General features: G+C 32.4%; 1 protein-coding gene across 2 annotated transcripts in view; it reads left to right on the forward strand.

The window, feature by feature from the left end:
• LOC116426026 (adenylate cyclase type 6) overlaps nt 1–22,880 on the forward strand; it is a 151,642-nt gene that overhangs the window by 105,499 nt on the left and 23,263 nt on the right. For both annotated transcript variants that reach the window (XR_012998064.1, XM_031974464.2), the window contains exons 8-10: nt 16,692–16,813; nt 18,308–18,400; nt 19,304–19,450. Coding sequence is in view for 1 of the 2 variants with exons in the window: in XM_031974464.2 (XP_031830324.1) it covers nt 16,692–16,813; nt 18,308–18,400; nt 19,304–19,450 (362 nt within the window). In the remaining variant the exon portion in view is untranslated. The remainder of the gene's footprint in view (nt 1–16,691; nt 16,814–18,307; nt 18,401–19,303; nt 19,451–22,880) is intronic.

The raw sequence follows: 22,880 nt of genomic DNA on the forward strand, positions 1-22,880 counted from the left end.
AATTGTAGTATAATTCATATACAAGTTAGGTTTAAAAAAGAAATAGATTTGTGGCTACGTTGCAATATTAAATCTACAATGCGCATATAATATATAGTTAAAATAATAAATTAATAAAATAAAGAAAATGAAAAGTAAAGAATAAATAAACAAATCAATACATACATAAAATGAATAGAACAAATAAATAAACTACTATAAATAAATAGATAAAAAGATAAATATAGAAATAGATACTTAAATAAATAAATAAATAAATAAATTAGATAGTATGTAGTTAAATGTGTGGTTAAGGTACATAGTGTTGCGTAGTTAATTGTTTCCATAGCCGACACCAGGGTCATGCGATCCCCAGTCCTCCGCCATTAACAAATAAGATAATAACAGAAATAAAAATAAACAAATATTAGTATAATCGATATAAATAAATAGATAAATAAACAAAATAGTTAAAACAAATAGACAAATAAATAGCGAAAGTAAAATAAATTAATAGATAAATAACAAATAGTAAGCCAATGTACAATTAGCATGTTGGCTCGGTTATATAATATTGAGTTGGCGTGAGCGCGAAGGCAAGGTCAGTAAGGCAGGACATGCAGGCATAGGGAGGCAGTCAGATGTAGCGGAGAAAGAAGTAGTATAGATAAAAACAGAATACAGATAATATTAGAAGTCAAACTATTGTTAGTAACTATAACTATACAACATCGTATCACACGTGCTCAAGATTTTAAACAAAATTATTAACACACTGACAATTAATTAAAGCAGACAATACTGATTGTATCATAACAAAGGGAAATGTTACTAGAATTAGTTATTAGTAGTTTGATACCATAGTACTCATATTTAGTTACTCATGCTGCGAAACATTTCAACTCAATATCAGTTTTCTTTATGTAATTCTCTTCTACTAATTTGGACTGGTAATAACAAAATACTTGTGCCCGCCGTAGTTACGATAAAAATCATAGGACAAGCGGTTAATGCCAAAAATCATATTCTTCACAACACTATAAGAACAATCAAGAAAGTAACCCATATCATTCAAAATAATCTTCAATAAATTTATAAAAATAACGAAGAAACTAATTTCACAAAAAAAATATTCGCAGTTCCAATACAATATCGATTTACAAAACAACGGATTATTTTCAGAGCCGACGATACCACCGTCGCAACAAATACCAGTGACTGTATTGCGTACATAGTCAAACTGCGTTGGCCAACTGAAATATAAAATAAAATATGAAGCAAACGTTCGCTGTGTTACTCGAAAGTTGCACGATTTGAAAATGGAACGCTTCACGCAGGACCGTGTCGAAATTTTCAATTTGCCGGACCAACACGGCGAGGAACACGTAATACGTTTAGCCGGAAAGTTTTGATCGACGTCGACGAAACGAGCCGGCGAAATTTATGTCGTTAGAGTTCCCCGCGCCCTTCACTTTGCCCGTCGTCTGGTTAATTAATGACCGCTAATAATAATTTATGGCGCAACCCATCGGCGCGTGGACATAATTTCCGCACGAAGAACTCTGTCTCGTACAAATCGAATCGTTCGAAAATTTGTGAACGCTCCGTGACGTGCAATTCAGAAATCCGTTTCAAATTTTTGGAATTTGCGTCGGAAGCAATTAGTGATCACGTTTCTAAATTGATGCGGAGGAATTGGAACGATCGTGGAGTGGAGATGTTGACAGAAATTAGTCTGAATGACGAATTAACGAATGATTTATAAACTCCCATTATTCCAGCATTATCAATTATAATTTTATAACAAGTCAACGCTAACTAGTAATCGAAACAACAATGATATAAGTAGAAATCTAATTACAGTTCAATATTGACAACATTGACAAAACACATTCTACATTGTTTATAAGGACTTATTTAAAAACTCCCATTATTCTATCATTATTAAATATAACCGTATAACAAGTCAACAGAACCCAATACATGAGGCAATGAGAATACAGGTCAAAACGAACTATTATTAACATTTTGAAATTGATACAAAGAAATTAGAACCATCATCGGAAGGAAATGTTGAGAAAAACAATAGTAAATTACGATTATAACAAATAATTAAACCACTGCAAATTTTCTAGCATTATCGAATATAACCATAGAACAAATTAACATAAACGAATAACCGGAACAATAATGATATAAACCGAAATCTAATTATTGCTCAGATTTCGAAATTGATACGAAGAAATTAAATGGTTTCTGAGAACAAAATGTCAATAAAAACAATTCTAAATTACGATTCTAACAAAGAACTAATAAACTCTAATTATTCTATCGTTATCAAATATAACCATACAAGAAATTTACATAAACCAATATTCGAGACAATAGACATGCAAATTAAAAACCGATTATTGCTCACATGTCGAAATTGAAGCGTACAGATTAGAAGGTTCGTTAGGCGGAAACGATTTGCCCAACATGGACGTGAAAACCCTGAAGCCACGTCGAAATTATTTCGTCGCAATTTTTACGTCGCCGAAGAAACATCAAACAACCTCTAGGAAAGGCGGTGATGTTTCGCTCGCCGGCGTTTTCATTGAAGTCGAGCAAACTGGCCCACTCGCAAACAGATTGAGAACTCTCTCTCTTTTTAAGCGAGCAATCCTCGTCACGGATGAAACTTTCCTCCGTTTATTCAAAAGGACGCGGAACTCCTGCGACCCACGCGACAGTTTACGAGCAAAATATGAGCAATGAACGTATCGCGCTTGACGCGCTACGGAATGCCCTCGATCAACGTCCATTTATTTCTAAATTCATCAGAAAAAATGTTGAGTATATTATAGTGAGGAATTGGACATTTTTAGAATGTTTAGAACTGTTAATAATATAGTGATCCCGGAAGAGCCACCAAGTTTATAGTGGGGCTACTGTTATTGTAGATATTGAAAAGGTGAATCGTCAGTAAAAAGAGAATTAGAAATAAATATATGTATTTAATGAGATAAAGAAACAATATCGACAACACGTAAAAATACAATTTAATGCCACGAAGGCCAACACACGACTTACTATCACGCACAAAATGCTCCGCTATCTTTCACCAAAAAATGTTCCTCGCGCTGTCTCTCACCAAAATGTGTCCTCACGCACGCATTCCCACTCGCTTTTAACACACACCCCCATTCGCTCTGTCTTTCTCACCCTTGCACCCTTCTCACTCGTATCTTTCGTCCATAGTCAAAATTCACGCAGTCACGTACACGCTTTTCTCACGGTCCAGTCGCTCAGTTCCAGACACACTTCCTCGTATTCTTTCAGCCACTCGAGATTTTCTAAACGCAGTCACACCATTTTTCAAACATCCCGGCCCCGGTCCGTCGCAATACGACCGGGTCGCCCTTACGCACGCACAACAAACCATTCATACTACAGTACTTTAACCTACGCTAACTAATTCTTCATACTACAATAATTTAATGAAGAAGGAGGCAGATTATAGAAACAAAATATCTGTGAATGCTCTGAAGTATAATCATTGGAGATAGAAGAATAATATTTAATTATGACGAATTGTATATTTTTTGAATATTTAGGGCTCTAAATGGATTACCTGTAATTTCAATGGTAAATTAGTTTTAGTTCTGTGATTCACTTTTCAAAAAGAATTGATAAGACTATTTAGTCGTTAATAATTCAGTGAAAAAGAGACAAATATCAGAAATATTCTATATTTGTATTTGTTCTGATCTCTGTAATTATTGTTAACAGAAGAATAATATTTAATTGCGACGAATTAGGCATTTTTCGAATATTTGGAATTGTAAACGGATTATTTGTAACTTTAATGGTAAATTGTTGAACTACTGGTCTGTGATTTACATCATTAGCACAACTGACATGCGTGTGTTTCTATTGAAGTATAATTACTGGAAACAGAAGAACAATACCTAAATTGAATTCAAAAAGATTAAGATTAAAACTTGTAAAACCAAAGCATTCTTACAGATTCCATAGAATAGAGAAGTAAATAATAATAATCCCTATTACTTTCGACCCACAAAATAATTAAGAACAGATCGACCCACATAATACGAATTATCGTCTAAACCTGGAAAACAATGCTCAACGAACTCCAGCTAAACGAAAACTGAAACAAACTGTAAATTCAATTTGCTGAATGGAAATCAATTAAATCCGTAAATTACCAGGGTATAAACAGAAAACACTGAAAACAAGGGAACTGGAAACGAAAGCTTCTGCAAAACAATGAAAATTAAAAGTACATACAAGACTTCAAATGAAAATTCAACACCTGAAATTAAAATAAAAATTCACCATTCGATACATTCCAATTAAAATTAAAAGCAAACGATAATTAAAGATTGTAAACAAAACAAATCAAAGCTATCAAAGGAACAGAAATTAATTTTAAAAACTCAATACCTGGACTACAGATATTAATGCCATTATACAAAATTGAAAAATGCAAAAATGTTCAGAACTGTACAGAATACAAAAACGATTATAAAACATATTAAAGGTAACGCATTTTAAAATAATCTTATGCATCACAGCCTTTCTGTAAAGATGAAAATTACACATAGCATTTAATGAAAAAAACTAATTAAACTTTACAAACCATAATTTAGAATTACATAAAGCTTTACCTAATGCAATTGTACTTTCATAACTATATATCGAAACAAGTGAACACTGTATGACGATTTGCAATATATGAAAATCAATTCGGGTGAATTTTCGAAACCGGTTCACTAGTGCTATAATTTCCAGCAGGTGTGCAAAGTAATTGTTAAGGGCTGCCGGAAGCCTGTCGAAGATAACTGCCTTATCAGTGATCGCTTATAATTCCCACATTTCACCCGTGACCAGGCCCATTGTAAGGGTTAACCAAGCGAATCCGTGACCGGACTCGATAGCAATCAGCCACTGTCCAAGCCTGCTTGTTCATCAACCCTTAAACTATACGTTTAGACCTCTGGCATGTCGCCTCTGACACGTCTTTTGAATAGGGACCATAATTTCGAGTTTCGTTCCTGTCAGCCAGATGCATTTGTTGCTTGGCATGTATAACGAAAATTCGAGAAGCAATTTATTTGGAAAAATAACAAATTATCTTTGGTGGATGATTCCTTTTGAAGAAGGAAATAATTAGGTACAATATTAGCATAGAAAACAGTAAATGGGTTGAGATGAATTTTTGATTCCAAGAAAGTAGTTGGATAACATCTTTTTGGTACAAAGAATAATAAAAGGGTTAGGGTAAATAATTAATTTTGAAAAAGGAAATAATTAAATAAGCATTTTTGATACAGAAAATAATGAAAGGATTATGGTAAATGTTTAATTTTGAAGCAGGACATTTCTTAATTTGAAGGAGAACAAAAGCAGATGAGCAATTTTTATTATTCCTTGCAACAATGTTTATCAAAATATGTAACTCTAGGAAATCTATGTGATACTGTAACATCTATAAATCTTTTCTTAGTAAGAATGTTGAACACATAAATTATTTTATAATAAATTCGGTTATGGTTATACTTATATAAAAATTTTAATTGAAAACGTTTATTCAACGATCAGAAATGGCAAATACAATTCAATGATCCAGAAAGACAATATATTTCCAGAAGCATGAGAGAACTGAATTCAAAATGTAAATGAAAAGTGGGTTACTGCATAAAAAATATGTTTGTCCAAAGGAACTGACAAGATGGAATCTGAGATTACACAGAAATAAAACTGCATATTCGATGAGAGACATCGAGGGAATCTGAACATCAGAATATCGTGGGGTGAATCATTTACATGGGACATTCGCGTGTCCTACGTGGCAATCTGGCAAAAATTCAACCGTAGAAACAACTCTATCGCGAGGTCATCCGATTTGCATTGAAATGCATCTTGGCCAGCGTTCAACTGCTGCATAGACATTCGTGGAAACCATGAGAAAGGAAAAAGTGAGAAGGCGAGAATAAGAGAATAGATAAAAAGGGGAAAAGGACTGTAGAGAATTGCCGTAGAGGTGAAAAAGTATAGTGGAAGAAAAAAAAGCTGTAAAAAGCGAACACATCAAAGCTAGTGAGGAACGTGAAAGAGATGGAGTAAGGAAAACAGTGAGGAATGAAAGAACAGAAGGGAAAGTGTAAAGAAAAAGGAAATTTGAAAGGAAAGTAGAAAACAAGGAAGACGAAAATTATAGAAACTGAAAAGTGAACAAAACAGGAGAAACAGCATGAAAAAGGAGAATTGGTAAGCAGGAAGTAAGAAATACTGAAAATATTTGAACAATGAAACGAGAAAGAAAAACAAGAATATATGAAGAAGCAAAAACAGAGGAATAAAAAGAGCACCAAATAAGAAAATATGAAAGTAGGAATAATTGAGGAAGAGGAAGAAGGAAAAGGAAAGTGAAAAAAGACGAAAATAGGGAAGGAGAAAGAATGTAGCAAGAGAAATAGAAACTATTGGAAAAGATAGAAGACTGGAGCAATCCGAACGAAACACGAAAAAAGAATCAACACAGAAAATAATGAAACAGAAGTAAAGGGAAAATCCAAAAATCGAAAAAGAAAGCGACCATAAATGACAGAATAAAGGAAACAAGATAAAAACAGTAGAAAAACTTATGAAATTAATAAATATGAAAACTAAAATCCAAAACACAAATAATGCAAAAATAAAGCACACTAAAATCCAAAACAAATAATGCAGAAAGAAAACACACACACTAAAATCCAAAACAAAAATAAAGCAAAAAGAAAATACAATAAAATTAAAAACAAATAAAGTAAAAAGAAAAGACACAGTAAAATAAAAAACAATTACAGCGAAAGGAAAAGACATACTAAAATCCAGAACAAAAATAAAGCAAAATAAAAACACACACTAAGATCAAAAACAAAAAGGATGCAAAGAAGGAAGCCAGAAAAACAGGAAGACAAGAAGAAGCAAAAACAAAGGAAAACGAAGTAAACAGATGCCAAGAAAGAACGAGAGGATCTAGGTCTAGTCGAGACAAACCAAACGTCGCACAGTAGTTTATGGATGCACACGCGTCAAGTGATGCGTGTGCATTGCGAACGCGAAGATAAGCCACGGAACAGCAAGCGAATGCTGCCGAGTTCCCCTGACGTCGCGATATAATCGCGTGTGCATGCACCCGCGCGAATGCACTCGTACCTTATAGACGGGGACTAAGCCAGGAGGCTCAACGCGGAATTCCTGTCGGCACTCCGTTGCGATTAACCGTGCGCATCATCTCAGCCTTCGAACCGAAACACTTGAGGCTACATAATCACGTTATCAAACGGTAGATAATATTATACAGGCGCATACTATTATTCGAATCGTCTGCACACTGATCTAATAACGCAAATTCAACGGCATAACGTATGTCCGGCGAATTGCTCAGTGATCTAATTCATAATTAAAGCAGTGGTTATTATTGTCTGAAATTTGCGACACGAGATTCAACTTTGATTTCTTTAACCAATTTCAGATTGATTTGTAATGTGAGTTTTTGTTTAAAATGTAGGTTATATTGGAAGATGTAATGCGATGTCTGAAAATTGTTGATCTTTGAATATTAGAAATTTTTAAATGTCCCATGAATCAGAAGAAACTTTAGGCTTGATAAAAATAAAATAAATTTTGAGATTACTACAAGATTGACGAATATTGATTAACAAATTTAGTATGGAATGTCACTTTCTAGGCGAATCTTATACTTTTAATAAATCTGAGTTATTCAATGGTAAACTTCATAAATAAAGAATATTATCGACTTGAAGCTTCTTTTTTTCGAAAGTAAAACAGTGAATAATAACTTGTAGATGTATTTGTCTTTTATACAAAAATTTAAAAACTCTATGCTTCAGATAAATCAATTATTTCAGAAATGAATTGTTGTGTTCAAATTCTATATGTAACTTGGATTGCACTCTCCCACATATGAAAGGGTAATTAGTCATGCAATACTCTCAATACAGCATAGGGCACAAGCGAAACATATAAATCAAGATTTCGCTGCGTAAGTTAAAACTAATCCTTCGAACCACTTGAACACAATCAATATATCGAATATTCAAAAAATTCGTCGAAATCCTTCAGAGAAAATTACATACATTTTGATTCATTAAAATCCATTCAAACTAAATAATAATTAACTACTAAATATTAATCAATAGAAATCAAATTAAGTACACGACTTTAAACAATCACTCCTATAAAAGAAGATCCGATCAAATTTAATGAAGACCTTGACGAAGTGGCTCCAACAAATCACAGATATTCCAACACTTTGAGATTTTAAAGACATCAAGATGCAAAATTCAATTCCATTAATTATCTAAAACGAATACATACAACTAAATATTGAAATGAATACACAATATAGAAACATAACCTACAAAAACACAAGGAACTCAGTGACTATATTGGACTGACAAAATTTACAAAGAAAAATCGATGTAATTTGCGATTACTTAATTATTCCAAATAATATTAGATATAACTGACATATATCATTGAACCAAGAAATAATAAAAACATAACAAGAACGTCCCACGATGACCCCTTTGGCAATAGAAACGATGTACACAAAGAAATGATAATGCACAGATTAATATTTCATAAGGCAACGTATCGCCGACGAAACGATTCAACGTACAAAGCGCATCATGCATTCCTGGTGCAGTCGAAGCCGTCTAATGCATTAGCTGTTAGCTGATAAGCCGGTATCTGAGGGTATGGGGTACAGATGATCTTCGAACGCCGTTCAAACTGTGCTGTATCTATTAGAGTTAGTTCTGGTTCCAGATTCACAGCAAAATCTGAGATTAACACGTATCATCCCTACAGTATTTATATCGAATTAGAATCTTTTAATTCATTATTTTTAAATATATATCTAAAAACATAATAAATCGATAGAACCGGTTGTGAATCTTTCCGAGCATCTTTATAAAATATTTTTTAAATTCTGTACCCGTAGATTAAGAAGTCGCAAAATGAAATGTATAAAATTTGCTGCTTTTATATTGTTCAGTACACAAACGTCTTATTTGTTATTGACATAATATCATTTTGAAATATTATTGAATATCAATTACATCATTCCTTATTAAATGTTATCCTAAAAGACGTACCAAGTGTCTTCTGTTTATTATTATCATAATTGTATTATATAACGTTCAACAGCTTTTTCCTTTCCAAAATAACTTTCTCTCATGAAAGTCCATAACATTATTTTACTTCTGTTTAATGTAAATTCGTTTCACAAAATTCTGTGAATTTTCTATTCCGTGAATAAGTAATATGCAGTTGAAAATGCATGGTGGGGCATGTACAACCCTTATAAAGTCTGGAAAATGATAACCAAGGACAATAAAAACATCCCAGAACCAATGGCAGACTTTTCATAGAGTGTTAGTGATTTAGAATTTCATTAAGGAAATGAAATTTCGTGTTGGCTAGGGAGAAATTCCAGTGGAACGAGAGTAAACTATTCTTCCGGATAGGAAGCTCTTTTCAACCGCTACAGGCTAGGGATATAATCAAATCAAACGGTGAAGAAGCTTTTGTCGTTCGTAGACTTTCTTTTGCAGTGATGGGTTCCAACATTAATCCTTTTCCACGAGGACTATTGATGAAATTAATTTGCAGCGAGAAGGCAGAAGCATTGTGCGTTCGCTTTCTTGAGATATGAATGAAATTTATGGAATGATAGGTTGGTAGCAAAGATGGAGAGGCTCCTGTGACCTTATATAATGGTTTTAGGTATGAATATTGGTGGATTTGTTTTTAAGAAACATTAGGGAATGGTATAAAAAATATATTTGCGAAACATTAGGTATTGAAATGAAACAAATATATCTGGAAAACATTATAAATTGATTAAAAAAAGTAAATGTAAAATAATAGGAACTGACGTATAAATAAGGTTTAAATAAAGTTTTGTTTTTAAGAAATATTCGGAAATGGCATAAAAAATATATTTGGGAAACATTATGTATTGAAATGAAACAAATATATCTGGAAAACATTACAAATTGATTAAAAATGTAAGGGAAAAGTAATTAAAGTCGATTTATAAATAAGGTTTAAAAATAGTAGAAACTACTACAGAAAAAGCATTTGAAAAATGGTTGGAACTGAATTTTACAAATTTTGAAAAACAGTAGAAACTGATAGAGAAAAAATTTGGACAAGAATAATAATTAATCTAATAAAATGTTGAAAATATTAGAAATTTAGTATAATAATAATATTTGAAAGACATTACAAATATTAAAAATTGAAATACAGAAAATGAATTTCACCATTTTTCATGGAAATATTGTTTTATCTATTTTTGAAAAAACATTCTCTATATTGTGTTTGACAATCTCGAATCTTGACATTTAAAAAATATTTTGCAAATTGTACTTAACGATTTTACACAGAAATATTGTTCTGCTTTTAGAAAAATATTCTGCGAATGAAAAAACGTTTGACAGTTTAACAGAATGATTTTCACTCGAGGATTTTCATATTTTCAATGTAAACATTTAAGGGAATATTCTACGAAAAATATTGTGGGAATTATTTTTAAACATAAGCTAGATTGTTTTATCGAGGACGAAGATATTAACTTAAACAAACTGCATTTCTGGACACGGTACGTTCGAAAATATTTTCATATCTCTGGCATCATAGAATTTTGTATCTCCTACTAGAAACAATATTTTCGTAACGTACAGTTTTTCAAAATCAATATGTAACCGCCACATAAAATATTTTTTTTCGGAAACACCAAATAATTTTCAAATAAATAATTCCTTTCGTCTCCTAAAATTAACGAATAATCAAGAATAAGTAAGCAATAAACTAACATCAACGACTTCCATTTAAATTACATAAAGAAGGATATGGTTAAGTAAATGAAAATGTAACTGCAAAAAAAATTCGAACAGTTCCTGTTCCTTTAACTAACAATAAGAAGAAACAAATACTTTCTGCTCCACAAGAAAATTGGGTCATTGAAGATATTAAAGATTATAATTACTCTGCAAATTAGAAATATGTAATAAATGATACACAATTTTATTCTACTCCATCAGATAACAAGAAATAAATTATTGTCAATAAATATTTTGAATAAAGTAGTACAGGAAATGTTTAAGGAGAAACGTGGATAAAGAAGGTACAGGATAATTATTACAACGCAGCAAGTTTGAACGCAATGATAAGGAACTTCCAAAAGCAAGATAAATCACGAAGAAACAGCAGCAGAAACCAAATCGTATATTATATCTAAAAGCAATACCACAATGCAGCAGGAATGAATAAATTACAAGGGTACTTCCAAAAACAAGATAATATAGGATACACCAAGGGGAAGTAAATCGTACCGAGAGAAACAATAGCGTTAATATAACGAAAACCACAGACTGCAGGCCGAATATACAGGGTGTTGCAATGTAATCCATAAATACAATTAACTCGGAAAACGTTCCATATGTTTCAAAAGTATATCAAATGTAATTTCATCAATTTTCTGAGTTTTCGATCGAGAAAAGGTAGCAATTGTTGCAAGAAAATTATATGATTATACAGGAGAAAACTGTGCTGACCTTCACCTCGGCTATACATGCTCGCCAAGTGGCAACGTAAGTGATTCAAATTGCTGTGCTCTCGAAATGGAAGAAATTGAGACATTACTTGAATGAAATGTTTTTAAATACGTTCTTGGCAAACAGGTGCATAAAAAATAAATCTAAAATCATTATGTTTACAATAAGAAAATTGGTAGTACGTGAACTACGAAGAAACAATCTGACAATAATAAAATTGACAATAATAAAATTGACAATAATAAAATTGACAATAATAAAATTGACAATAATAAAATTGACAATAATAAAATTGACAATAATAAAATTGACAATAATAAAATTGACAATAATAAAATTGACAATAATAAAATTGACAATAATAAAATTGACAATAATAAAATTGACAATAATAAAATTGACAATAATAAAATTGACAATAAGAAAAGTGACAATAAGAAAAGTGACAATAAGAAAAGTGACAATAAGAAAAGTGACAATAAGAAAAGTGACAATAAGAAAATTGACAATAAGAAAATTGACAATAAATAAATTGGTAATAAATAAATTTATAAAACATAAGTTTGAAAACATAAACTAGTAATAAATAAGTCCACAGCTAAACTGATAGTAAGTAAACCGGTAAAAAGAAAATTACTAATAATTACAATTACCACAACTAAATTAATAACAAATGAATTGCTAATAAAGAAATGCGTAACAAATAAATTTACAACAAACATAGAATAAACTTCTGAAACAACCAGTGACAATATCAACCTCAAATTAAAATAGGACACCCTCTCTGTATGCAGCCTTCGAGTTGCGGAGACCTTGAATATTCAGTATCTCGCTAGTTGCGTCGAGATATGATGAGCTAGAGTCAGTTGGGTTTCTCGTCTAACCGGAATCCATGAAATTACAATACACAGCGCTCCCTTTGCAGCGCTAATTTGACGGTGGATGAATTGATCGACTGCGACAACAGTTGCACATCCGTTGCCTGGTATCTTTCTCGATTGGTTAATGCGCCAAGCCACGAGGACGTGCACTGTCACCTTGGGAATCGATGGGAGTGCAACATCGATACGACGGAATTAATGCGAGCCATGGTTAGAGGGTAGAAACGGGGATTTCAAGATTGCGATTGAGGACGAGCTAAATCTGAATTAGCCAACAATGCTGAGCACTGATATACCTAAATGAAAAGAGATACTGCTCTCGGCAAGCGGTTCAGCAAAATTGTACACAAAATGAAATTGTAAATGGAACGTACGACGCGGAGTGAAGAAAATTAAATGGATGAAAGAAAACTGAAAAAATGCAATGCACAAAATGAAATTGTAACAGAACGTGGAAAGCACGGTGGAGAAAATGAAATGCATAAATTAAATTCGGTAGAATAGAATATAAACGGAAAATGCAATATAAAAAATGCAGAGAAGGGGGATGAAATGCACAAACCAATTTCGAAAGATTCAATGCAAAAAAGTAGAACACAATAAATAAGGCGGAGGAAGTGTAAAAACAATAAGAAACAGATTTCAATGAATTGAATCCAAAAAAGGTTAGAAGGTAAAATATAAAGTGAAGCAAATGGTATATAGTAAAGAAAATGAAAATAATCGGGAATAAATCAACGGAAGAGAAAAAGGTGGAATTAACATGAATATTAAGATCATTAAGTGCTGGAAATTATGCTCCCAACGTATAATAGGGAAAATTGAGTCCCGGAGATGCGGTATCAGAACAGAAGTACTCTAGAATGAGTGTCTGAATTAAGTATAAAATACTGAATTATAGATATCGAGTACACGCCAAAGAAAAAAATTGTATATCCAAGTTGAATTACGAAAATGAAATAAACACTTATGAAGCATAGATGATAGAGTTCTTACTGATAGATTTCATTCCACATTATATTACTATATTAGTCAACAAAGAAGCATTACTAAAAATCAACAAATGATAAGGAATAGGTATTCAACATTGAACACAGAAAATTAAATATTCTACTCAACATCCTTATATTATCTTATTCAACAGAGAAATATCCTTGAAAAAACAAGGATAATAATAATAGCTACTCAACATTGACCGTAGAAAATCAAATATTGTATTTGATATTATATTGTTATCCAATTCAACAAAGATATATTGAAAAAACTAAATGCTAACTGGGTACTGAACATTGAATACAGTAAATCGAATATTGTATTCCACAGTATATTAATATGTTATTCAACAAAGAAATATCACTGTAAAAATTGGATGATAACAAATAGGTACTTAATATTAAACATCAAATAGGCAGCTTAACAAATTAAATCACTATCGATAAGAACAAACGTCGACTATCGAAAGATTAATTCACAGGGCCAAAGGTTCAACAATGAAAAGAAGTAAACCAGCAATCCTCGCAAAAACGAACGAAATAAAAAAGTAGAGCAACTGAATCCTTCACTCTCAGAAACCCCTTTTTCGACACAAAAGGGAACCAACACGTATCGAGGAAAATATTGAACAATTCCCTATGTGGCGAAAAGAAACTGCAGATAAATAGAAATGTCGCGCGAATACAGAGCAGTTTTGAACCGATCGATAGAGCATCGTGACAAAGAATTGCTCAAGCACCGAATAAAACCGCGAATAAAAGTGAACCGTGTCGATATAAATTCGATCGCACCGCGAGAAATTCGTGCAAAGATCGTTCGCGAGTGATCGTAAAATAAAAAGAGCTACTTCTAACCGCCGACAATCACGCTTCCCGCTCGTTTCAACTAGAAATGGCCCGCCGCTGGCCATCGAGGTGAAATTGGAAAAGGAATCGTTACATTTTACACAAAGGAAACCGAAGAGACCAGTTACGATTAATATATTTCACGAAATGTGAAATGTTTACTGTCAACGGGTTTTATTTACTTTGTCGTGTATATTGATTTGTAATAAAACTTGAACAGTTTAGTTGCATCGTTTTAAATATGTGATTTATTATATTATGAAATCTTTTGCAACATAACATGAAATAGTTAAAACTGTTTTTAATATATTATTTATTAGAAAGTGTATTATTCTGTGTCAAATTTCGAAATATCCGCGTCTATTAATCCAAATATATTATTCCCTAGGCCATCTAATTGTTCTATTGCAAGATTCAAAGTATCCAGTTTTACGCCATTATAAATATTAGTTTGATAATTTCATACTGCCCTGTTGCAAATTTTGATCTAAACAATTCTACTTTCCTTCCAAAGTGATTTACTAATTTAAACACTTCACTATTACAAAATTTTTATTACTATTTGTGTACTTCTACTCTAGCATGTAAATCATTTGTTATATATTATTCAATTCAAAAATTTGGTATGGATATTTCCAGTGTTCAATTTAAAAATTTACTATAGTCACCTTCATTAATTAATTAAGAAATTTGCTATAGTTACTGCCACTAATCAAACCTAATATTTATTATATTTATTTCAATTACCCAATTCTAAAATTTACTACAGTCATTTCCATTAATCGATTTAAAAATTGAATGCAAATATTCCCATTACTCAATTTTAAAGTAAATTATGGTACCTACTGTATTCAACAGCACACCGACTTATTAATCAGACAATACGAATTAATTACCACGTGCAAACACTGTCGATAGTCTGGACAAGCAATCGCAGAGACGAACGCGTTAATACGGACAAATTGAGCTGTCAAAGGATCCGCGGAGCCCTTTCGCGTTGAATTACGCCCTCGAGTTCGAAATTCTGACCGGATCGGAAATTCAGGGATTCCGGGCACGTTTCCGCGGGAAAGTTACCGAATTGTAGAACACGCTAAAGTTGGACGGGAATTTTATCAATATGTACGACACATGTAATCTCGAACTGGAACATGGGTCGCTCTGATACGGCCGTTACAAATAATGTTCAATATTATGCCCAGAATAAGTTCCAATATGCAATCGATTCTCAAATGATTGAAAGTGATTTGATGTTTGCGAAAATACTTTCAGGGGCTCTGAGGTGATTTAAGGTGATTCAATTTCTGTCGAAGCAAACACTGTAGAAATATTTCCAATATTTTCATATACTATTTCAAACGTGAATACACTTTTGTGCTTTTCACAATTTCTTCTGTAATTTTGATAACTTCGATTTGCAATATTGAGGTGATTCTTGACGTGATTGGGTTACAGTAATTTACTTTTGTATCAAATGAGATAACTGGGACTCGTAATAAACGAATATGTAAATAAATATTAGATGTATTACATCTGATAAATAGTTTTGATGCAAAATAACAGTAATTCTATTAATTAATGTACGCTTTGATAATAAACTGGTACACTGGATAATAATAATGGAGATCATAAAGAAAAGTAAACCATACGAACGAAATAACAAATAACTAACGAGATACAGGAAGCAGAGTATAAGAAATAATTAAATACAATGGTGAATAAACAATGGTGGTTCTCTTAGCAAAGCTAGAGAATAAACTATAACATTACTCACAATAAACGACTATCAGACAAGATTCTAATTAAAATAAAAATTAACAATTGGATTGGAATACGAGTTTCACAATCTTCACAGTTCACAATCTGTCAATTCAAACTTTGAATAAATCAAGGAAATAATATTAAAAAACAAAACTTTTGTCGAATTAATATACACCTCAAAAGTTTCAACATAATGTTTTCTGCAAAACATTTTTCTCTGATTCTACGCAGAAAGATACTCATCGAACCAAATTACCAATAAATTAATAAAATAAAAGCAACAGAAAGATTTTCCCCAATTAAAATATATCTCCGAAATTAAAATATAATTTCCCAAATGAACCACTTCACTCTCAAACCACGCACAAAGATACCAATCCAAAAGTCCAATGAACACGTACAATAGACCACCACCCACCCCCAAAAAAACATTTTTCCCAGACATAACCCACACAGCGATGAAAAAAATCATAGGTCTCAAGCATCCTCGTGCTTGAGACACTGTAACACGAAGTTCCCAGGCGATACAGAAGAAAATTGCGTTCTGTGTTCCCGGTGGACGTCTACCGAAAGAATTCCCCTTGATTTTTTTACAGGAACGTCTCCTATTGAGCGTGTTGCCGAGGCACGTAGCCATGGAGATGAAAGCGGACATCGCTGGCAAACCGAAGGATACCATGTTTTACAAAATTTACATCCAAAGGCACGAGAACGTCAGGTGAGTATTCCAGAAAAGGACAGAAAACAAAAAATAACGAATAGCTGATAGAACGCGTCGCCACTGTTCCGGGGATAAAGGGAAACCGAGGAACAAAAGGAGCATACTGCGTTTCGGACTAGGCATAGGGTGAACCAAAGACATCGGCACGAGAATATAGATGTTTTTCGAACCGTTGGATAAACGAGTGGTTAGGGACAATAGTGGTTCGGCTGATTCGGGATGCTTTTATGAATAGGCTTCTGCGGAATAATTTTTGTTTTGGAAGCTTATCAGAAGCTTTTGTGAAATTGAAAAATGGAATGTAGGAATTCGAAATGTTGGTAATTGTATTTTCAATGTTAATTGAAATATAGGTAATTAAAATACCAGTCATTGAAATGCAAGTAATTGAAATGTAAGTAATTGAAATGTAAGTAATTGAAATGACGATAATAGTAATATTAATCATTGTAATTTTGGCAACTGTAGTATTGACAATCATAATAGTAATCATCACGAAATACCATAAATTATTATTAATTGATGTAGTACCAGTATTTAATCAACACAAAAACATTTCACTAAATAAAACATCCTAAACAATTAATGAAAGCAGTTAACTTCTTAATCCGAAACAATTGATAGTTATTAACAATTAAAGCATTTTCATTTCTACAACGATTCCGAGAGCAATTGCCGTAAGTAAACACAAAGAAATAAAAATAAGTTTCCCTCGATTTAAGTATCCAGCACACATTCATAATGAACAATTGCAAAGAAATATATTGAGACATTTGAATTCATTTTAGGACCACTTTCAGTGTACTTAAAAAGTCGACACGAAAGTGAAACTACGAATTACAAATTAACAAAATTTTAGTAAGTAATGTACCATATGCAACATTATCACAAGCAAAACAAGATATCAATAAACAGTCCCATTGATTACTGTTAGAAATATTCGAACACCACAAAACTTCAGATCACCATCACTTCCAATTGTTTCAAGAAACGATAACATTTTTTTAATTTAATGTTGTCCTTGTGTCTATTCAAACTGCTTATAACGAAACTTGTCTACTTCAAAATATTAATTTCTCTCAAGACGATTCATTAAACAATTACCCAGATAGACCAATAGAATACAGTTTATTTAAGAAATTAGTTCATTTGATCGATTATAATAAGTGATTGTCGGATAGTGCGTTGACAAAGTAAACCAAATTTTAGTGAACCAGGTACCGCGTACACTCAAGATTTAAACTCGACGAATTTGGATCAGGAGACGGAATAATTACGAGACACACTGTATATTCTCTGTACGCTACGTACCGAACTGCATAATGCATCTGTCGTGATGAACGCGTCCGTCACAAGCTGAAGTAACACCCGACTGACACTCGCGCCTCGTTAAGTCACACGGCCCCGGCTAACGAATTCCAATTACCACCGGTACTTAATTAAAACCTGCACGGCCACTGAAGATTCCATCGTAGAATCTCTGTTTTACAGTATCCTGTTCGCGGACATCTGCGGGTTCACGTCGTTATCGGATCAATGCACCGCCGAGGAGGTCGTCAGATTGCTGAACAAATTGTTCGTATGGTGAGCTGATACAATACTAAAAAATTCAACCAAAGAAAGTAGTTCCCTTCCCTAGTAATGTTTTAATAAGTTGATGATCAATCTTCCTAAACGTTATTCGAATACTCAGATAATGAATTTAAGATAAAGAATATAATTACTTTAATATTAATTACACTTATAATATACTGTATTTATTATTGCGGAATAAATTGGAATTGTTATCTAGAAGAATTTTAATGACTTCGGATAGGTTCAGAAAAAGAAGTACTGAAAACGTTGGCAAGTAGAAAATTACTTGAACATTGAAATGATTGCAATTATATGTTCATAAACTGTAATTGGAACTTTGTGTTATCGTTAACGAATTGCTAGAATAAAAAAAGAGTTGATTGCTAGAAAAACGACCACTGATACTTCGAGTGATAAATAAATAACGCTAGAATTATACTATGAATTAAACGATAATTGTCTATACGATTAATTGAGCAAAACATATCGTCACGAATTTGATTGAAAATTATATTCGAAATATCACAAACAAGAACATTTCCTCAGATTTCAAGATACTAGTGACATCTCAGAGTTTACAAAGACACAACACAGTCAAATGATGGTAAACATTAAAAATAACAAAGGCAGAAAACAATCTTAATGAAGAACTATGTATAAGGACGTTAGTAAATAATCTCTATAATGACGAATTCACAAAGGAGTTTGAGAAAATCTGTATAAAGGATAACATACAACGAAGTTTCAAAAAATTTCTATAAACAATAATTAATAACGTATGAAAAAAATCAAAAAAGAATAAAGTTCAAACAATAAACACTATTGACGAATATACTTAAGAGTTGAAATAGGTTTTAATTTCATTGAAAGGACAAGGGCTACAAATTCCTTTCAAAATGTCGAATGTTACAGGTTTGACACCCTTGCAGCTGAGCACCACTGTCTACGGATCAAATTGTTAGGGGACTGCTACTATTGCGTTTCTGGGCTTCCGGAGCCGAGGCCCGATCACGCTCGGTGTTGTGTGGAAATGGGTTTGGACATGATTAGCGCAATCACGTGAGTTTCTGTCGGGCTGACTTAACGTTATACCACTGGCTCTCACGACTTTCCGTGACCCTTATTCCCTTATGCTTATCGACAACCCCTATTCAGGTCAATCTCGAGAAACTGGAACCACTAAATACTGCACAGTGTTTAATGCTACTTAATTATGTCAACATATCTGTGTAATACTTGAAAAATACAACATTTCTAAATTGTTTATTGTAAACCTAACATATCATAAAAGAAGGAAGAGGTAATTGATGTTTAATCCTTCATTGAAAGGAAGTAGATTACATCACTGTAGATAAACTAGAACCACTGAATTCTACCAAGTGGTTATTGTTATTCAATAACAATTGTCATCCTATTTACATAATACTTGCAGAACACAATATTTGTGAATCATTTGTTGTAAACGTAACGTATTATAAAAGAGAAGTACAGGTAATTAATAATTGATTCATCATCGAAAATGAGTGAATGAGAATACAACTGAAAAGAACCGCAATTTCAAGTAAAATTTAATTTACGAAAATGTGTATTTCACTACAAAGCACCAGATTTTGGAATAAAATTGAAACTGTAGAAATGGGATGTTCAGTAGGGAGAAACTTCTATGTCTGAACAATGGCCGACTGTTTCTACTGACACTGAAAAATGCATTATTTCACAGGCAATAGTTTTGGAAAAAATTTTATTTTGCAAGAATACTTATTTGTAGGAAGAAAAATCCTTGTTATAACACTCTGACAAAATTTAGATGGTAAACAATAGTAATTGTGAAGAGTTAATCCAAGATGTTTTTAAATATATTTCTTAACGTTAAGCTACGACTGCTGATAATCTCTGGTATGTAAAGACGAATTCAATGATCTGAATCACAATAACGAAGAAGTGACCTCAGAGAGACAGTAGCCTGAGAGTAAAGCCTGACCTGAATTTGTAATACTAAAATGACAGTTAAACGACATGAACCTCGAAACAAACGGACCACCGAGTCATTATTTAGACGCTCTACAGTTGCCATTGAATATACCATTCAGTGACCGCTAGAGGCATAACTGAATCAACAAATGACGACAGGTTTTGATCAAGGTCGAAGATATCCAAAACGCACCTGGCAAGCAGTTATCAATATGCAATGGTTTTCCATTATACATTCTTAACTTATTTATTGGTGACATAGAATAATAGAATAAAAATGAAGAAAACTGATATTACGAAAAGAAATAGGTGGACGTAGATAAAGGGTATATTATTAACTTGTTTATTAGTATTATTGAATAATAAAATAAAGAATGCAAAACATTGATATTATGAAAACTAGAAGATTTAGAGTAAAAGGTAGATTTGTAACTTTTTTATTAGTGTTCGGAGAAAATAAAACTGAAAATGGAAAAAATTAATAAAAAATAAATAAATTACAATTCCAATGACACCACTCTCCAAAAATTGATTGTAGTAAACTATTCACATTCGATCAAGGTTGAAAATATCGGCAAACCACCTGGCAATTAGTTATGCAATATGCAAAGGTATTCCATTGTAATAATAGAAGTGAATACTTCCTGCATCATATTAAAAATACAGAATACCACAGATATAAGAAAAGAATGCAGAAATATAACAAGAAATCAAAACTGTAACAATATCAACTGACTTGCTCATACAGTTTATCATATGAATCACTTGCTTTATAAATCCAAATATAACTTCAAGCAAAACAATTAATTTCAGCTTGAGATTGATGAAATTAATCAAAAAGGATAGTGATCCGATATAGTATACATTTCCAGCAAAATATCAAATTTCAGAAACTATATACTGTAACACGTGATATTTAATCGAAGTAAAATACGTTCGACAAAAACCAAAAAAGAGTGATCCACTTTATCATTCAGGTCCACGCAAATGTCAAATTTCACAACCTAAATAACGCAACAAGTGATATTTACTGAAAAAATACATTCGATAGAAACCCAAACAAAAAATTGTGATTCAATTAATAATTTCAACCTAAACAAATATCACAAGATAAATAACGCAACAAGTGATATTTACTGAAAAAATACATTTTATATAAACCTAAACACAAAATAGTGATGCAATTTATAGTTTATACCTACGCGAATTTCATAAATTGAATAATGCAACACTGATATTTAATGGAAAAAAAACGTCCGATAAAATCAAAACGAAAAATAGTGATTCAATTAATAATTTCGACCTACACAAATATCACAAGCTAAATAACTGAACAAGGAATACTCAATGAAAGAAATATCAGTTGACAGAAACCCAAACAAAAAAAAAACGGTGCTCCGATTTATTTATTCCCAGGCAAATTTCGATCGGATTTTCTTAGAATCGAGTTCATCCGCGTTCGCTGGACCGAGTTGCCTCGCTCTCCAAGGAAATCTTCCCTTTGACCGGGTAACTCTCGTTTTTTAGCGTGGCGGACCGTAACGAGGAGGCTGAGCTAAGAACAGTCGTCTCGAGAGGCCGCGTTTCACTTTGACTCGTTTACTTTGTTTCCGGCTCTTAAAATGGTTTCCCCGACCGACCACTACCATCGCTGGCTGCTCTATTAGAACCGAGTGCAGAAACAAACGAAAAGAACGTCGACAGTGATTGCCAACGATGAACCGGAAACGAGCTGATATTTCGCTCGAGTATATGACTGATTTCATGTGTGTTCGTAACGGACAATTATTATTATACATAGACTGAAGATTTTTCTGCATTCTTGGGAAACTCGAAATTGCGCACGATGCAAACGAAAACGAAAAATATCGAAAATATACAAGATGACCTTTATAATTTTTTAGAGGAAAAATTGATCTTCGTTGGAAATTTATTTTAAACAGAGATGAAACATAAGTACTGCACACGATAACAAAAAAAGGAACTACAATTTATCAATTCTTTAAGTTTTTAATACTACTTACAGCTAGTAAAAACTTCGAAAATATAGTAGTACATAGAATTAAATTAATCGTTTATTATTTGATAGTTCGCATGCGTAATCGATTTTTTGAATCTTCAACAGATCTCACAATTACAGAAATCATTAAATTTTCCATAGCTTTCATGCCTAATCTACTCTTCAAATTTTCAATAGCTCTTACAAATAATAAATACTTCAAATTTTGAATAGCTCTCAAAAATAAATAATTCCTGACATTCTTAATATCCTTCACAGTTAATCGATTTTTCGAATTTATAAGCTCCTACCTCTAATTAACTCCACGCCTTCAGAATAATTCCAGCAATAAATAAATACTCCTATTTTCCAACATTTTTCGTAAACCTACGATTAAGAAATTCTTTCAATTCTCAGTAGTTCCAAAAATGATTAATTATTTCAAGTATCAAAAGTGTAAACAAGGAATCAATTCCTCTCCTCGACAACAATTTGCACAATAAATAAGTACTCCCATTT

Source organism: Nomia melanderi, chromosome 2 (genome assembly GCF_051020985.1).
Source record: "Nomia melanderi isolate GNS246 chromosome 2, iyNomMela1, whole genome shotgun sequence".
Classification (NCBI taxonomy): Eukaryota; Metazoa; Arthropoda; class Insecta; order Hymenoptera; family Halictidae; genus Nomia; species Nomia melanderi.